The sequence below is a fragment of the Myotis myotis genome, unplaced genomic scaffold (genome assembly GCF_014108235.1).
Source record: "Myotis myotis isolate mMyoMyo1 unplaced genomic scaffold, mMyoMyo1.p scaffold_m19_p_6, whole genome shotgun sequence".
In the NCBI taxonomy this organism is placed as follows: Eukaryota; Metazoa; Chordata; class Mammalia; order Chiroptera; family Vespertilionidae; genus Myotis; species Myotis myotis.
In genome coordinates, this window is record NW_023416368.1 from 30,532,860 (window position 1) to 30,551,052 (window position 18,193).

The 18,193-nt window shown below is 51.2% G+C and overlaps 2 protein-coding genes across 7 annotated transcripts in view; both read right to left on the minus strand.

The window, feature by feature from the left end:
- Positions 1-2,571: 2,571 nt before the first annotated feature.
- REEP2 (receptor accessory protein 2) lies at positions 2,572-8,997 on the minus strand. 2 transcript variants are annotated; one of them, XM_036315267.1, is made up of 8 exons: positions 8,735-8,997; positions 6,969-7,041; positions 6,605-6,681; positions 4,896-5,016; positions 4,564-4,677; positions 4,066-4,207; positions 3,844-3,974; positions 2,572-3,760 (listed from the first exon to the last, which is right to left on the minus strand). In XM_036315267.1, the coding sequence occupies exons 1-8, from the start codon at positions 8,764-8,766 to the stop codon at positions 3,692-3,694; spliced, it is 759 nt and encodes a 252-aa protein (XP_036171160.1). In that variant the 5' UTR covers positions 8,767-8,997; the 3' UTR covers positions 2,572-3,691. The 2 variants fall into 2 exon arrangements, with proteins under 2 accessions (XP_036171160.1, XP_036171159.1); XM_036315266.1 differs by having other exon boundaries at positions 4,066-4,213; positions 8,735-8,948.
- A 1,846-nt stretch (positions 8,998-10,843) lies between these two features.
- KDM3B (lysine demethylase 3B) overlaps positions 10,844-18,193 on the minus strand; it is a 62,431-nt gene continuing 55,081 nt past the window's right edge. For 4 of the 5 annotated variants that reach the window (XM_036314747.1, XM_036314750.1, XM_036314748.1 and 1 more), the window contains 5 exons: positions 17,340-17,459; positions 15,312-15,451; positions 14,880-15,056; positions 14,061-14,195; positions 10,844-12,265 (listed from right to left, as the gene is read on the minus strand). In XM_036314747.1, coding sequence (XP_036170640.1) covers positions 12,185-12,265; positions 14,061-14,195; positions 14,880-15,056; positions 15,312-15,451; positions 17,340-17,459 — 653 coding nt within the window. In that variant the 3' untranslated portion in view covers positions 10,844-12,184. The remainder of the gene's footprint in view (positions 12,266-14,060; positions 14,196-14,879; positions 15,057-15,311; positions 15,452-17,339; positions 17,460-18,193) is intronic. The other variant, XM_036314749.1, reaches the window with a different exon arrangement.

Consider the following 18,193-nt stretch of genomic DNA (forward strand, 5'->3'; position numbering starts at 1 on the left):
GAAGATTGTCCCCAGCAGAGGCCCGGGAAACCCATATTGGGTGGGAGCTGCGCCACCTAGTGGGCTTTTTCCTTCTTGCAGGCATCCCTGCCAAGCATTGCAGCCTCCAGCCTAGATACAGCCCGACAAACTCTCAGGCAAAACCCAAATGGCTCTGACTCAAGGTTGCCCTCTTCCTCCAGGCAGGCCTGCTGCAGCTCAGAGAGGAAAAATCGGGAATTTAGGAGGAAGATGGTCATGTACTGGTTGAAATGTAAGGCAGTGGAGAAGCCAGCAGTGAATTTTGGCCTGGAAACTCCATGGTATCCTGGATGCCACAGCTATGGGCATCATGGCCCAGAGCCCCTGCCTCCTCTGCCTCCTCTGCCTTCCCCTCGTTCATCCAGGCTGAGCAAGGCTGGGCTCAGCTCTGCTGCTGAAGAAGAGCTGGCACAGGCTGGAGCTGCTGGCTTTCCTCTGGCGTCACGGCCTGGAAATCCCATTTTAAGCAGCTTCTCCAGGTGGGGCTCACAGAGGAAAGGGAGGGGGAGCCGGCTGAAGAGGCTCCAGGCCTGTGGCCATTCCAGCCAGAAACTTGAGGCTTAGAGGGCTGCCCAGTGTCCCCAAGGTGGTGTGGCTGTGGGACACAGGGCTAGACCTCAGCCCCCACTTCAGAACTAATGATCCCTCAACGCCCACTGGGGACCCAGGCCGTGATTGGCACCCTCCACATAGCTCTAGCCACACACCTCGGTGTGACTTCTCTGCCCTACTCTCCTGGCCTAGAGGGACCTACTAGGGGAGAGGGCAGGTGGTCCCAGGGAATGAGGTAGCAAGGGCTCACCAGCCTGCTGCCAGGAGACTTCCCACTCATTTTTTGTCACTCTCCATCTCTCTTCTCCTCCCCTGCACTACAGTGGCCAGGCCTTGTGCCAAGTTCTAGGAGATGATTGTCTCCATGGCAACAGACCAATGAGCTTAGAAATCTGAGCATGTCTCTGTTGACACAGGGAAACCCAGATGTGCATGGAGAGCCTGGCAATGCTGAGTCTGGGCAGTGAGGTCCTTAGCTACTGGTCACTGTGGGTGCAAGTGTGTGCCTGTGTGTGTGTGTGTAATGCAGCAAATAGAATTTAGGTTAGAGGGGGCCTAGCCTGGTTTCCTGGCCTTATGGTAGCTGCTAACATGAGACTTTAACATCTTGCTCTCTGGAGATCTTTCTAGAACAAGGGAGTCCCTCCCCTGAATTCTGCCCTAACCCTTCCTCTCCCTTCTGACATGGAAAGGGGCCCATTTGCTCAGAGGCCAGTGGTGAAAGGAGTGACCTTGAGGCGGCTGTGGACTGGAAAAGGCATCCCACACCTCCCCTCCCCGCAGCCTCAGTCTGGCCCTTCGTGGCCAGCGTGGCTCAAGTGCGGCTGGAGGTCATACCCTATGGTGCCAGGGAGGAAGAGAAAAGCCTGGTGTAGGGGCACCTTGCCAATCTTGGAGCCAGAGGCTGGGGCTAGGTCCCCGCACTCCCTACCCCAGACCGTGCTCTGCTTCCTCCATTTTCCTCCCATGAGGCTGAGCCGTTCTTTCTCTGCTCCTTTCTCCCTCCCTCATCCTTCCCTCTCCATTCTTTTCTTTTATATCTTCTGATGCTGCTTCTGCTCCTCTGCCGTCTTTTCCGTTCCCTCGAGTCCTGCCTTCCAGGGTCTCATCTCAGCCAGTTGGGTCCCTTGGCCCCTGGATCTTCTTCCCAAGGGCTCAGATCCCATGTCCCGCCGTCTCCCCCTGTCCTCCCACCTAGCCCAGCAGCTCAGGGCTCAATCCCTCGCTTCTGGGGCCACATGGACGGCTTCTTTGGCTCCAGTCCTTGGGTACCTGTCTCCTTGTCTGTTCCCAGGGTCAGACATGGGCCTTGGGACTGGTTCCTATCTCCACCTCTTTCTTCCACCCACCTGTCTCCTCCTTTCAGTCTCACATTCCCCCTCCAACATTTCTTAGCCTTTGTAGGCACTGCGGCCATCCAACCCTCCTGTCCTGCCTGGGAGGCCTCATTGGGGTCTTTGTCCCCAGAGTTTACACCTGGCACTTCTCATGAGGTACCAGAAAGTCCATGTGGGGAGGGGTCTCAGGGCAGGAGGCCCTAGAGCAGTGGTTCTCAACCTTCTGGCCCTTTAAATACAGTTCCTCATGTGGTGACCCAACCATAAAATTATTTTCGTTGCTACTTCATAACTGTAATGTTGCTACTGTTATCAATCGTAATGTAAATATCTGATATGCAGGATGGCCTTAGGCGACCCCTGTGAAAGGGTCGTTCACCGCCAAAGGGATCGCGACCCACAGGTTGAGAACCGCTACTCTAGAGGGTTGAGGCCCCTAACTGTTCTTAATTCCTGACCCCTCTTGGTCCCCTGACTCTATCTTGAACCCAAAACCATTTCCCCGGAACTCTTGATGCTCACATTCTGGTCCTGAGTCCCACTCCCTCCCACGGCTGGGTCCTGAGTCCCACTCCCTCCCACGGCTGGGTCCTGAGTCCCACTTCAGGTCCTTCCCCCCGGGACTGGGTGGGGCGAGAACAAGCACAGAGGCTGAAATTAGTCAAGTGCCAGAGTTTGGTTTATTGGCTCATCCAGTGCCAGAGGTCCAATGAGCATCCACTCTCCACCAAACTGGGAGACCCTTGGCTCCTGAATTTCTTTTTCTTCTTCCCATATTCCTCCTGGCTCTGACTGAAATGGCGGCAGAAGCTGGGGCAGGGTGTGGAGCACAGGCTGGGCTCTGACAGGGTCTGCTCACATGGGGCCTAGTCTGCTGGGCACAGGAAGAGGACCCTGGGAGAAAGGAGGATGGGCCTCTGGGTGTGGAGCAAAGGAGCTGGCTCCCCAGGGGCCTCTACTGTGGGCCCTGAGGCGTAGAGGAGCCCAGTCCAGGGGCAGGAAAGGGAAGAGGCAAAAAAGAACTGAGGGCAGAGAAGGAGGTGAGCGGCTCCTCGCAGCCCCATTACCTCATGGGCTGTAGTCCTCTGAGGCTCAGAGACTAGGAAGGAGGGCTGAGGGCGGGAGGAGGTCACTGCTGGAGGGAAAGTCCTTTACCCCAAATACCCACAGCCCTAGACCCAGAAACACACACACGCTCATACGCACACCCCTGGAACCCCACCTCTGTTCAGTGGGGACACGTAGCACACAGTTCATCCAATGCCCCAGCTCCAGCTCCAGCCTGGCCGTCCCGTCGCTTAAACACACACTAAGGCCCTGTCCTCCCTTCAGGGCCGTGGCCTGGAGCCCCTGCCCAGGTTCCCCGAGGCTTCCCCACTCCCGCCCTCCCCAGGTGCCTGCAGGCCCGGCTCTGGTCCATGGGGGCTATGACTGTCCCCGACCCAGGGAGAGCAGCAGGTGCACAGTAGGACCGCAGAGAAGCTGATGGCCATGGCTTTCAGCAAGGCACTGGGTGGGCACACAGAGCTGGAGTGGGGACAATGGCAGTTCAGGTTCTGAGGAGCCCCCAACTCCTTGGGTGGCTCAGCCCTCAGCTCCAGGCCCAGCCTCTACCTTCAAACCCCACCCCCCCCAACAGGACCTCCCTCCTCTTTTCCAAGCCCGTCCAAACAAGTGGCCTCTGGGCAGGCACCAGAAACAGCCGTCTGACGGCCCTGGGCCTGAGACACACGGGCGGGCACAGTGTGGAGCAGGGCTCTGTGGCCTGAGGGGTCGAAACCTCAAGCCGAGTCACCCCCGCCAGAGGTCTTCTTCTTGGGCCGGGTCTTCACCGTCTTGGAAGCCAGTGGCTGTGGGGAGGAGGGAGGAAGACAGAGAACGCTCAGCCTGGAGACACAACCCCTCCCCGTCTCCCCCACTTCTGGGCTCTCACCTCGGTTTTGGGCACTTTTTTGATGGGTTTGAGCCTCTTAGGGGCCTTGTCTCCCCCATCATCCTCAGAGGTTTCTGTCCGGGAATCTGCCTGGTTCGTGCTAGACCTTAAACTCAGGGCAGGGTCGTCTCCTGGTGGTGAGGAGAAAAGGAGAACAGGGGTCCCGGTGTCTCTCCCACCGGGTCACCTCCGTGCCCTCATGCCCGGCTGTCCAGCCTATACCTAGGTCCTCAATGGTGTCCAGGAGGCTGCCGGGGCCGGGCCGGAGGTGGCCTTCAGGCCCGTGCAGGGGCAGGGAGTCCTCGTCCCGGATCAGGGTCAGGTCCTGCATGCTGAAGCTTCGGAGCTTCTCTGACAGCACCCCCTGGCCCTAGGGTCGCCACCACGCACCGGGAGAACCGGAGGAAGGGGCGGGGTGGAGAGAGTGGTCACCAAGGGGCACTGGGAAGCCATTGGGCTCAGTGCCTTCCCCACGCTGTCCCCATCCAGTCCTAAGGTGGCACTGACAGGCTGGGGCCACCCTTTCCCTTTGGGCAGATGAGGAAACTGGCTCGGGGAGCGGAAGTCACTTGGCTGGAGTGTGGGAGACCTAGGACTGGCACCCCAGCTGCACAAGCCCCAAACCTTCCCAGCCCTGAGGACAGCGTGGAGGCAGGACCTAACCAGGGGGACGAGATGAACAGGTGGGGCCCCAGGAGCTTGGGTCTGCCCCCATCTCACCTTGGCAGCAGCTGTGACCGCAGCATTGGCGGCCAGGTTCAGGCCCCTCTTGCCCACCCTCATCATGGTCTCATAGCTCTTGTCTCGGGCCTGAGTGATGTACTCGTCGATCTCCTTGAGGGGTCAGAGGGGAGCGAGGAAGAGGTGAGGACTGGCCCCCTTGGCCAGGGCCTGCCCTGCTCTCGTTCACACCTGGGCAAGGCACCGCCTGCTGCAGAAGGCCAGGGCCCTGCCAGGTCACTTCAGGCCCTGGGAGGGCCAGGAATGTACGTGGCTGCAGGCACAGGGCTGCCTTGGCCTGTGGCGGGCGGGGAAGCAGAGTGGGAGCAAACCTTCTCCTTGTTGGACAGTGTCGGGTGCACGAACTTGCGGTAGAGCACGCTGGAGCCCTTGGTATAAGGGGACAGCAGCCATATCACAAAGGCGATCTTGAGCTCAAAGTAGAAGGGGAACCTGTTGTGGGGACAGAGGCAAAGCCGGGGCAGGGAGTCAGGAGGTGCGCTGATGCCCCGTATGACTCTGGCGAGCCCCCCACCACTAAGTGCACTGGGGTCCCCATGTGGCTTAGGAGACTGGTCATTTCAAATCTCAAGGGGACTGGGAGGCCCAGCCATGACCCCAGTGGGAAGGTGAGAAGTGAGCCCAGTAGGAGGTCCCCTTGGCAGTGGCTCCCTTGCCCTCTTCTCTCTTGGGAGACCCCAGTCCCTCTCACCCTGAAAGAAGACCCCCTACTCCTCTGTTCTGGGGTCAACACCCGGGGTGCTCCCTAACCTTCTAGGTCTACTGTGCCCTCACCCCCTTCTTCCCTGCCCTTTCCCCCCATGAAGACAGGGGCTTCTCCAGCTGTGATCTGGGTGCTCTCTCTTGCTGCCAAGACATGCCCCTTGCTTTTAAGGACTATCCTCCTTCCCCACGGTTCCCTCTCTCAGAGCACAAACTCCTTCAGGCATGTCTCCTACAGCCTCACAAAGCATCCATCAAAGCTCTCTCCTGTGCCTGTGTTAGTCGAGAGGCATCTATACTCACTGCCCTCAATTTTCAACCCACTTTCCTTCCTGTGCTAAAATTATTCTTCTCACAGGCCATAGGCCCTTGTACAGCAGGTCTTGAAATAACTCCTCATTCAATGCTATTTTGTTATAACGTTGATGAGCTGCTCTAGGAACTTAATTCTTATTAATATATCAATTAGCCTGTGGTAAAATTGGTTTTGTTATATGTTGCTTCGCTTAAAGTTGCAGAACCTGCCCTAGCCAGTTTGGCTCAGTGGATAGAGCATTGGCCTGTGGACTGAAGGGTCCTGGGTTCGATTCCAGTGAAGGGCACATGCCCAGGTTGTGGGCTCCATCCCCAGAAGGGGGAGTGCAGGAGGCAGCCAATCAATGATTCTCTCTCATCATTGATGTTTCTATCTCTCTACCCCTCTCCCTTCCTCTCTGAAATCAATAAAAATATATATTTTTTAAAATTGCAGAACCTGTCAATGATGTTAAGTGAGGGATAACTGTAATCTATAAATGCAACCATCTTTTGTCCTCTACCTCTCCCTAAAACTCCCTTGACTTCCAGTGTACTGTGTGTGCTATGCTAGTCTTCTCTTCCAAACGCATTTGCCCATCTAATAAACATTTTTGAGCTCCTGCTGTGAACATACAGATGATTAAGACATGCCCTCCCTGTCCTCACAGTGTTTATACATAGTCTAGTAGTGTCTGAAAAATGTCTTTGAAGTACAATCATCCAATGTGTATGGGACTGAAACATTTATAAATGGGGAAACTGAGGCTAGAGAGGTGTGGCCTGCCAAACGCCACAGGAAGCCTGGCAGAAACAGCTTTCCTGAATTCTATTGTGGTGCTCTGGCTGCCACCAAAAAGAAATGTGAAGGGTATGTTTGTTCTTATTCTGCTGATCAAGGCAGGCCTGGATGGGGTGGGGGAGGGCATCCGGGACCCCACAGAACTGTGGCCTCATGGCTGGCTGGGCAGAGAAAGCCAGATGCCCTGGACCCAAGGTGCAGGGGGGGGTTGCTGGACCTCACCAGGAGAGCACGATGTCCGTGAGCGTCTCGGCCGTGGTGAAGAAGGCAAAGACGATCCAGTACATCATCCATTTCACCTGAGGGGACAGAGGGCCGCGTTGGCTGGGGCCGGGGAGGTGGGCGGGGGGGGCTCTGCCTGCCAACGACACTGGGCGTTCTGTGGGGAAGGGAACACGCAGGACCCCAGCTTTGCCTGAGGGTCACACCTGGGCCGGGGGAGAGGAACACACAGGAATCGCCTTTGAACCAGGGTCTCATTAGTGCCAATAGCATTGGGACAGTCCCCCCCTTTATACGATGACCCACTGCCCTCCCCTGTGTCTGCCATGGGGGTTGGGTGGGAGCGGAAGGGTCATACACTCACATATTCCTTCACGTTTTTAGTCTTCACGGCTTTGTAGGAAGAATAGGCGGGGTACAGTGTGCCAAAGACAAGCCTAGGGAGGCAGGCATGGTTACTGGGCCCTCGGCCAAGGGCAGGGCCTCTCCCTCCCAGCTCTGCATCAGCCCCTGGGTAGGTAACCGGAGCTGCACTGATGAACTCAAGGCCAGGTCACACACAAGCATGGAAGTCCTAGCCAACTAAGGTGCTGTCCCTTCCCCGCTCTATCATTCAGTTTCTCTCCAGCCCCTGAGATACAGAAAGACCCAGAGGCCAGAGGGTCCCATGTGGTCTCTTCAGCCATGATCCTTTGTTATGCACAAACCTGTGTGGGAGTGGGTGTCTAGTTACCGCCATAAGGGTGTCTTCCTTCTCCAAACACCATGTTCATTCGTGCCCATCTGCCCTGTCTCACAGCCATACCGGGCATGGCCAGGTCGGCAAGGGTTCCCGATACTCTAACAGGGCACTCACTCTACCTGGCAGTCAGTGGCACCACTGTGGCCCTGGGAGCAGAGGGCATAGGGGCAGGAAGCCCTGTGAGGGGCAAGGAGGTTTATTGCCCCATGCAAACCCTCCTGGGACCAGTCTCAGGGGAGGACCCGGGCCCTCGCTGGAGTGGACCTGGTGGTGATCCCACTAGAGACCACACACAGGCCTCAGGGGAGGGGAGCAGAGGGCTCTGCCCCTCAGGGAGCTCATCCCGACAAGAGAGCAGCAGCCACTCCGACGGCCACATGAAACGAGGCCCCTGGATTCCCTCTGGGTGGGACGGGAAAGAGGAAGGAAGGGGATTCTGGTCTAGAGGAAGCCAGGACACAAACATATGGCAGCGCTGAATGGGAAGAAGGCACAGGGAGGGGATTCTGGGGTGTCAGTCCCGTGGAAGCTGAGGGCCAGGGTCCTGAGATAGGGCAGGGCTGGCTGAGGCTCCTGTGGAGCCCTTGCAGGCCCAACCCTTCCACAATGCAGGGGCACTGCCTGTTCCCACATGGACCCGCCTTACAGACCGGGGGACTTCCAACCTGGCCTGGAGGGCTGGCTGGGCGTGGGATCCCCAAGGACAAAACCTGGGGTTGTGGGAACACGTTCCTCCTGGAGCGGGATGTGGAATGAAGGCCACCCAACGCCCGGCTCCTGGCTTTCTCAGTCCCAGGCTGAGCACATACATCCTCTCTGGGTCACCTCCCACACTTTGTCCCCAAGCGTCTCTGCTTCCCCACATCCAGATGGGACCCCTGGGGGGCCTTCAGAGAATGTGCCCTCCTCCCCCACCCCTGACAGTCAGTGGAAGAGGGAGGAGGGACCCAGCCCTTTGGGGAGGCCAAGGCCGCTGCCATGGCCCTAAAGTAGGGAATGACGAGGCCCTGCCCTGCTCCCCATCTTCCATTAGCTCCCCCCAGGGAGATGAGGGCCCAGACCGAGCAGCTCCTGCAGACATATCTGTCAGGTGGGGGAAGGGCCATGCCCGCCTCCCCCATAAATCAATCCATGCTGCCCAGCCCTAGATGAGGGCGGGCGAAGGAGCAGGGAAATTCAAGATAAAAGGGGTAGCAGCCAGGCCTGCCAGGCTCCTCAATATCCCCCCGCCCCCCGTCCTGGGTCCCACCTCGATGTCTCTGGGGACCGCAAATGGGGGCGATGTGTCTTTAGGTGCCTGTGCGGTGGGAAGCCCCAGCGGTCCATCCCGGCTCCAATACCCGCAGCCCCCACCCAGGCCCGGCCCCTCCGCCCGCCGCGGCACTCACACCACCAGGCGAGAGATGATCCAGGACACCATGGCGGGCGCGGGGCGCGGACCCCGCCAGGGCCGAGGATGCAGCTGCCGCGGTCGAACTGTGACAGCAGGAGCCGCAGTAGCAGCAGCAGCAGCAGCAGCCGCGGCGGCCGCGGAGCAACCAGCCCCTGCGTTAAAGGGGAGGTCCCTGCCGCAGCGGCGGGCCGTGGGCGGTGGCGGTTCTTAAAGGGGAGGCCGCGCGCCCCCCGCACCTGCTGTCCCGGGCATGCGCCTTTGACCTGAGCCTGGCCTTCCCCTCTGCTCTCGCCTTCTTGGGTGCCAAGCCCAGGTGGAGGTCCTCCGAGGCCTTCGCGGTGGGTCCCTCCTGAGAGCCCAGCCCGCCCCCTGCCCTGCCCACATCGTGCCTCGGGCTCAAACATCCCACGAGGAGTAACAGCCATGGCTTTGAGTGCTTGTTGTGTGCCGGGCCCTGTGCTAAGAGCTTCGCATGCATTATTTCAGTGAATCCTCACGCCCATCCTCTGAGGAAGAGGTTATAATTATCCTTATTTCAAAGATAAAGAAATGGGAAGCTTATGGAGGTTCAATAATTTGCCAAGTGTCACAAAACCACTAAGTCATGCGCTTGAGATACGAACCCAGGCTACTTCTCCCAACTGATGACTTGCAACCCCCCCCCCTCCCCCATCCCAAGCCCTGTAAAGACATCTACCCAAGAACTCCTGAAGTCTAAGGTATAGCTGCACCTGTCCACCCCCCAATCTGACCTGCTTTTTTTTTAGCACTGTCGGTTCCTAAGCTTTGCAGGGGAGCCCTGTGCTCTCAAGGTGAATACTCTGGGGGAGGGGAGTCAGACCTTCCTGGAAGGCCTGGGGTCCTAGGTAGGAGGTGGATCCGGAAGCTCCATCCAGTTTCACTTCCATCAGCAAGCACTGGCAGCTGTGTATGCCCTAATTCTGGACTTTTATATCCAGAATGTAGGCTAGCCCTAGCCCGCCTTCTGACTTTCACCAAAGCAACAAAGCACCAACCTGCACAACTCCCCTTCTCCCCGCTGCTTTCCTTTCCCGGCCCATTTCAGAGCTGCATTCATCTACCCTTGATGTGGAGGTGAAATCAGGGTGATCAGAGCATCAACCCGTGCCTGTCCAGGCTCAAAGGATATGCTCAGAGCTCTGTATTTGTTATGGTCCTATTCAAACTCGTTATCTTTGAACCACACAGCCATCTATTTCCACCCTGATAATTGTATTTCCAGGCTTAAACACGTTGGAAGTCGTTTTCCAACAGGCTTGAGAAGTGGCCTCTAATGACCCCTCTTGCTATTCTTTACAACTTCCTCTTAAAAAGGCCTTTTCTAATTAGAGACTAGTCTGTCCTAACTCTTCAAGCCATTTTCATTGCTGCTTGATTAAAAACAAATCCCTTTTGGGTCTTCTCCCGCCAACTCTGAAATGGATCTAGAACCACGTTTCCTATGTGGGCAGCCCGGCTTTCTGCTTTGAAGACACCCCCCCCCCCCTTTCCCACTGATTGCCCAGAACCTTATCAGGTGGTCCCCATGAGCCTTCACCCCCCCGCACCCCCCCCCCACGAACTTCCCCGGGAAGGTAGGACCCCACCTTCCCCACTCCATTCCTCTAAATATAAATTACCCCTCCTCCCATCCTCTAACTGATGTGGCGCCCTTCCCTTCACCCTACGCCCTCAAACCACAATGACCTGGCACTTCCCTCTCCCAATCAGGAACAAATTCAGAAGCAAAGGATAATAATTGGATGTAGTAATGTAATGAAGATCTGAAAACAAATCATCCTCCACTTCCAACCCCACCCTCTACCTGGCCTTGCTTATTATTTTTTTTTGGTATTTTTTATTGATTTCAGAGAGCAAGGGAGAGGGAGAGATAGAAACATCAATGATGAAAGAATCACAGATCAGCTGCCACCTGCACTCCCCCTACTGGGGACTGAGCCCACAAACCCAAGCATGTGTCCTGAATGGGAATGAAACGGTGACCTCCTGGTTCATAGGTTGATGCTCAAGCATTGAGCTACAACAGCCAGGCTGGTCTTGGTTTTAGAATGGCTGGCACAAGAAGAATTTAGTCCACTCCAAATAGATTTGTTAGATTTTTAATAAGAACATGGAAATCCCAATCAGCCCTTCAACAAAATTAAAATACAGAAAGTGAAATTAAAGGTATTCTACAGTAAATGACTTTTATTTAAAAAACAAACAAACAAAACAAACAAACAAAAAAAAAAACTGTGAACATATAAACAAGCCTTCAGGGCACTACAGTACAGCCAGAAAGAAGATACATTTTCCAATGTACCCATGGGCCAATGAATTCCATTATTTTCAAATAAATTCTTAATAAAACTCCACTGCGTTTTGCTGAAAATATTTCTGGACAAAAAACAAAAAGCCTCATGTAGGAAAATCACTTTCCCTCGAATTTGGAACTGTTAAGAGGAGTCCGTCCCAAGGGAACGCTGGTAACAGATGGAAATGGTTCCTGGAGTCACCAGTGTCTGTATGTGTGAAACATACCACAGCTCAGACAGGACAATGTTCTCAGATGGCTGTTCCCTCAAGATAGGACTGAGATGGGAGGGGGAGAAACAAAAAGAATCCTAAAACGCCAATTCTTTTAAATTCTGCTTTGGCTGATTTTGTGCTATAATGGGCAGTTGATTTCTAAAAATCATATTTCTTCAAAGTGTTTTATCGAAAGGAAGACTAAATGTAATGTGCCTTTCCTCATAATCCAGGAAAAACTGTGGTATTTCAAAAATTCTAAAAATATCTACTTTCATGAAATAGTAACTATTTCACTACAAACCTATTTTTCACTAAATACACACGTTTCCTAATCCTGGAGCCTCCTGGGAAAAGCAGTGGGTCCTCCCTGGGTCCTGCAAGACTCCAGTGTTCATGGGAGAGATTGTGGGGAACGGCTTCACCCTGTCTCCTGGGATGGGCTGTGTCAGAGGTCGCGTGCAGAGACACTGTCAGGCTTCCACCAGGCATGTTTAAGCAATTAGCCCCTACGTGTAACAGTTATGTGATTCCCCATACCTCCAAACATTCCCAATTAACTAGGCACGAGAGAAAAAAAAAGAAAGGTGTGCCCACATTCCTGGTTTCCACAAATCCCAGATCATAAGACTTCAGGAAAGCCCAGCGATGTTCAGGCAATTCAGAGTCCCAAAAGACCACAGGATGGGCATGTGGCACCCTCAGCTTGGAGTCTGAAACTGTGTGTGAACAGTGCGACTTTCCTGTGTCAACAACCTTCAGTGTTGAGGCAGCGTAGAAAAGAGTGGCTGGAGAGTTTGTAATACTGACCACACTGGCTCCAAGTGAAGCACCTCTGCTCCAGCAGAGAACCCTGCCGTTCCCTGTTTGTGTGAGTGAAAGTCCTGCTTCACGGGGGAGTTTGGAATTTCTCCGCCTAAGACCTTGCCAGTTTGGATTCATGAGCCTTGAGGGTGCCAACAGCATCTTTCACTGCATGATAGATGATGTTCTTCACCTGGAGAGAGCAAACAGCAGTCAGCACGGCAGCCCCCTGTTGTCTTCTGCAAGTGAAAACGTGTGCTCTCAGTTGCCTATAAGCCCCCTGGTTAGTGAGGAAGCCCCTCAACCAGGACTGGGTGCTTCCCATCCCCATCCCAGACCACATGGGACATAATGTCTATATTCAAAAAGGAATGATGAAATCATTTGAAAGGCTATGTGCTTGCTATGTGCTGGGCACCTGCTAAGCTCTTTATGTGGACTTTCATTTACTTCTTACCATAATCCCATGAGGTACATCATATTATTTTCTCCCATTTACAGACGAGAAACTGAAGAAATCAAGATTCTATACCTCAGAACCTCGCCTAAGGTCCTGCAGCGAATAAGAATGCGCTCAAACAACGTGGGCAGGTAGGATTATTGGCTATTTTTCCCTTTTGTGCTTATATGTATTTTCTAATTTGTTTAAAATGAGGTAAGAAGATAGAGTAGGAGTTACTGAAATAAAGTGAATAAACTAAAGATAGTTTTAAACCAAGATGGTGATTATTCTGAGGAAGGCAAGTGGGGAGATGGAATGGAGACTTCAACCATGTTTATCTTGTATATATGTATGCATATATATGTTTTATTTCGTAAGCTGTGTGATGGGCACACAAGCCCCCTTGTGCTACTCTCTACTACATTTTTTGTATTAATTCAACAAATATTTACTGAGTACCTACTATACAACTAATATTGTGCTAGGGAAAAGCAGTGAATAAAATGGTAAAAATCCCTGCCTTCATAGAGTTTAAATAGCTTACATTCTAGTAGGGATAGAAACCAACAGATAAAATACAATATTAGGTGGTAAAAAAAATACCACAGAAAATATAAAGCAGAGGATGGGAAGTGCTGGAGGTAACCTGGTAGAAGTTGAAACCTAATGGAGGTGGGGTCTGAAATATGTATGCCTGAATATTTGCACTATGTCTATAATGTCAATGTTATCTATTTATCAATATGATTATACTTTGTATAAGAACTTGAGGGTTGAAATGGTTTATAATTTTGAAAAAGGAACAAGGTGACTGAAAATACCAACAACCAAGAAAAATCTCCAACTTCACTGGTCACTGACCAAAGAAGCACCTGAGCCACAGGCTGGTGGAGGAAACGAGCCCTAAGCGAGAGGCTGGAGTGTGCACTCAGACTGCTGAAGCTCTGCTCAGGCTATCTTGCTTCTTTCTTCTTATGTGCTACTAACGCACCCAAATGTACTCACAATGAAATTCTGCCCTTAAAGTTCTAATCCACTTTAGGTGCAGAGGAAAACCGAATCTGATTGTCTGGCTTAGGTCTCCAAGGGGAGAACAGTCCCCACTCCCTTTAGGGCCATAGACTGCAGTCATTAGCAGAGCTCTAAGGAACTGAGTCTGCACAGAAATTTGCTCTGAGAAGCCACTCCAGAGAAATATCCCTTCTCAGAAACATTCTCAGAACAAACTCCCACAGTGCTTTTCTCACCTGACTGGGGAAGTCAGTCTAGTCGCAGTTAACACGGAAACATTCTATATCCCAGGGGCGGAGAAATAGAAGACTATTACACTGTAAATGATTAGGTTAAAACATGAGTATTCTCTAAAACCAAATCTGAAGAGGAGTGATTAAATACTTCCTTGGGGGAGGACTCCATACCCCCAGACATAGTTCCCTTTATCATCTCTCCACAGTTTTACCTCCCAGAGAATATCCTCAGAAAACAGAATGTGCCTCCTGTGTATGTAATCCAGTAAGAGATGGGAAGTGAAGGAGGAGCTATTTACCTGCAGTTTATCCTCATGATTTGTATGAGTGTTAGAGAGATGCCTGAATTCCTGCGTTAGGCGGAAACAGTGCTTTACATGTTCTGGAGATACAAAATCTTCTGCTACTTTTATGCAACTGTATAGATTGTGCACCTGGGAGGGGAAAAGTACAGAAGGAAAATATCAGGCATTAGAAATTTAGTAACACATGCAAAATTATATAGTTAAACAACTTTAGAAATACTTATAATAATTTCATTTTTATAAAGAATACTTGTGGAAAAACTGCAATATAAATTTATAAATAAAACATTAGTATATGCATAAAAAAGTATCTAGAAAAATATATACCAAACTATTAACAGTAGGCTACCTCGAAGGAAGGCAGGATCAAAAAGGGGTATGGGAGCCCGACTAGCATGGCTCAGTGGTTGAGCGTCTACCTATGAACCAGGAGGTCACGGTTCAATTCCGAGTCAGGGCACAGGCCCAGTGGGGACATGCAGGAGGCAGCCAATCAATGATTCTTTCTCATCATTGCCGTTTCTATCTCTTTCTCCCCCTCTGAAATCAATAAAGCTGAGCCTTTCATTTTTTCTTTAAGAGTCTCCATTGTTTAAAAAATTCTAAATGAGCATTTAAAAACCAAACATAAGTTGTAGTTTAAGAGCAATCTATCTTGCCCTAACCGGTTTGGCTCAGTGGATAGAGAATCGGCCTGCAGACTGAAAGAGCAATCTATCTAATCCAGCCATTTATATTTATTGTCAGATTAGTAAGAAAGAAATAAGGAAGCTCATGGAACTGTGAGGCCCAGCTCCCGAAAATGGAACCCACCTGGTGTGGGGCTCCAGCAGGTATGAAGACGGCATCTCCCAGGAACTGAACAATGGCCCAGCCTTGCACGCCATACTCTTCATAGAGTCGCTTACGGAGGGTCTGGTCCAGGTACCAACTTTGGTCATGAATTGGGTCATGATCAGGGGGATTCTCTTGGCCTTGCTCTTCTCCAACCTGAAGCCATGACCAAAACACAAAGACGGAAAAATCAATAAATTATGAACAGCGTAAATCCAACTTGTTGCAGCAGTGTCCCTCGTGGGCCAAAGCTTTATTCTAAACAACATCCTCTTGGTGTAGATTCAGGCCTTTGGGGAATTTTGACAAGAGGTACAGGTCTGTAATTCTAGGGGCCCCACGTGAAAAACCCTAGGCAGGCTGTCTCTGCATCCCCAGATCTTTAATCTGTGAACTGGGTGCCCACCTCACCTTTCTGAGCAGCTCTCGGATCTTTTCTGCATCCTTGGCTGCATAGATGTGCCACAAAGCACCGGGCTTCTCCTTTCCATCGTGAATCCTCTGCTTTGTCACCTCATCAGCATCTCCCTCGTCAATTGTCTTGAGTACTTCTGAAAAGAGCAAAATGCCACTTTTCAATGTAACCAGCCATTTTAGTACCTCTGAGTGAAGCAAAATGTCTAATTCAAACAAGTTTAGTCTCCACTATTCTTATGTCTCTGGAATAATACAAGGTAGAATCAAAGAATCAAAACTCATATAGGTCTAAGCTTCCTAAACACAGGAGGAGCAATCTTAATCTTTCTTACTTCACAGAGACTCAGCATTTTTTGGAGGCATAGCTTTCCTTTAAAACATTTCTTTTTAAAAAAATATTTTTATTGATTTTAGAGAGGAAAGGAGGGGGAGAGAGAGAGATAGAAACATCAATGATGAGGGGGAATCATCGATTGGCTGACTCCTGCATGCTTCCTACTGGGGATTGTGCCCACAATCCGAGCATGTGCCTTTGACTGTAATCGAACCTGGGACCCTTTAGTCCACAGGCCGATGCTCTATCCACTGAGCAAACCGGCTAGGGCCCTTTAAAACATACCTCTTGTTCAAACTGTGAAATCATATCTCATGTTCAAACTGCAGGTTAGTTCCTGCTGCAAGTAGATGAACTCTGTACTTTCTCAAGACCTCTTCTAAATGCTATGGATTCTATAGGTTTAACGTCATGAAGCATAAAGCTTCTCTTGCAAGTTAAGAGGGCTGGCTTCTAATGCTTATATATTACAACCTCTCAAAGGACAACACAGTGGAAGGATCTGTAGATGTGCAGCATCAAAAGCAAATCTATGGCAGGACATATACCAAAGTAATGATACTGATTATCCCTGAACCTTGAGATTTTGTTACTTATTTTCTTCTTTAAAATTGCCTATGTTTCCTAAAACTTCCATAATTAACACATATTAATCTTATACTGAGATAGCAGGGAGTGTAACTGCAGCAAAATACACTTTTATGCTTCATTCTGTGCAAGTGGCCTGTCTTCATCATCTGTCATTTACAGCTGATCTGGCGGATGACCAAGTAGGCTGGTTTGCCGTTCCTTCCTCATTCCTCTTTGTGGTGCTACACATTCTCCCAGAAGGAGAATGACTGGTCAGATACACAAGAAGCCTCTTCTCTGCTAAAACCTCCCTTTGTCTAAAAACATCCCCTGGGCACCATATTAGGCTTGGCAGAAATTTAAGAAAAAGCCACTGCCTGGCTGGCATGGCTCAGTGGTTGAGTGTTGACCTATGAACCAGGAGGTGATGGTTTGATTCCCGGGCAGGGTACATGCTTGGGTTGCAGGCTCGATCCCCAGTGTGGGGTGTGCAGGAGGCTGTGCCATGCCAGCACGACCAAGGGTGATCCCGAGTGGGGGGGGTGAAAGGATTAAGGAAAGACAGACAAGAGAATAATAGCTGGGTCTAGGTGGGACGCTGCTCCCTGATGAGGAGACACTGACAGCACCCACAATCCGTGTCTTTATTTTATAGCAGATGCCACAAGGCAAAGTAGGGCGTGACCACGTTGTCTACAGCATTCTCGTGAGTTTCAACCTCACTTAACTACATGCACCTGAACTCTATCACAAGGCACGTGGGGCTACGTGTTCGGACCATAGGTTCAAGCTCCCAACCACAGCCGTTAGCTATGATTGTGCTGGGAGGGCCCTGCCCTCCAGCTGGGACTTGCACGTGGCAATGAGAGGACCCTGTCCTTTCATTAGTCCGAGGCTTGAACCTGGCCAAAACACCGTAACCACGCCCCACAGGAGGCAACCGATCAATGATTCGCTCTCATCATTGATGTTTCTGTCTCTCTCTTCCTCTCTGAAATCAATAAAATTAAAAAATAAGTAAAAGAAAAAGCCACTGGCCCTGACTGAGGGGAAGAAACCCAATTCTATTCCCAAGGCCAGGCCTCACATCCTGAAGCAGTGGATTCTAGAAATCGTACCTTCATCATGAGCACCCTCCCCGACGGGGATCCCAACATACACCATCACGTTAACTGCATCAGACACATCCAAGTGAAGATTTGTTGTGCCAACTCTTCTATCTTCTGCTGTTATCAAGCCTGAAGGCAAAAGATGTGCAAGGTAAAAGAGAGCATTTTGAAGAATCCATATAGACCCTGCAAGTGAAAGCATACTCAAAGATACTTTTAATTGAGTAACATTGGAAGAATGAAGAATATCTTGTTTATGACTTTCATCTCTTTTCTAGCATTTTAAGACTGATTTCTAGCTTGGCTAATACTACTGTTTCACTAGCTTTGGCCACTGAACCAATTTCACCCCTCAAAAAATGACCTTTTCATTTTTTAGAAGAGGGAGAGAGAGGGAGAGAGAAAGAGAGAGAAACATTGATAGGTTGCCTCCCATATGTGCCCCGACTGAGGACTAAACCTGCGACCCTTCGGTGCATGGGAGGATGCTCCAACGAACTTCAGCCACACTGGCCAGGACAAAAATTATCACTTCTTTCTTTTTTAAAGATTTTAAAATTGATTTTTAGAGATAGGAAAGGAAAGGGAGGGAGGGAGAGAAACATTGATGTGGGAACAAAGCATTGATTGGCTGCCTCCTGCATGCTCCCACTGGGGAATCCAGCCCACAACTTGGGCATGTGCCCTGACCAGGAGTTGAACTGGCAACCTTTCTGTGCACAGGATGATGCCCCACCAACTGAGTCACTCCAGCCAGGGCAAAAATGATTTCTTCTTCAGAAGCAAAACAGATATAGGCATTAGGACATATACCAAATATAGCTTGGGCCTAGCTGGTTTGGCTCAGTGGACAGAGTGTCAGC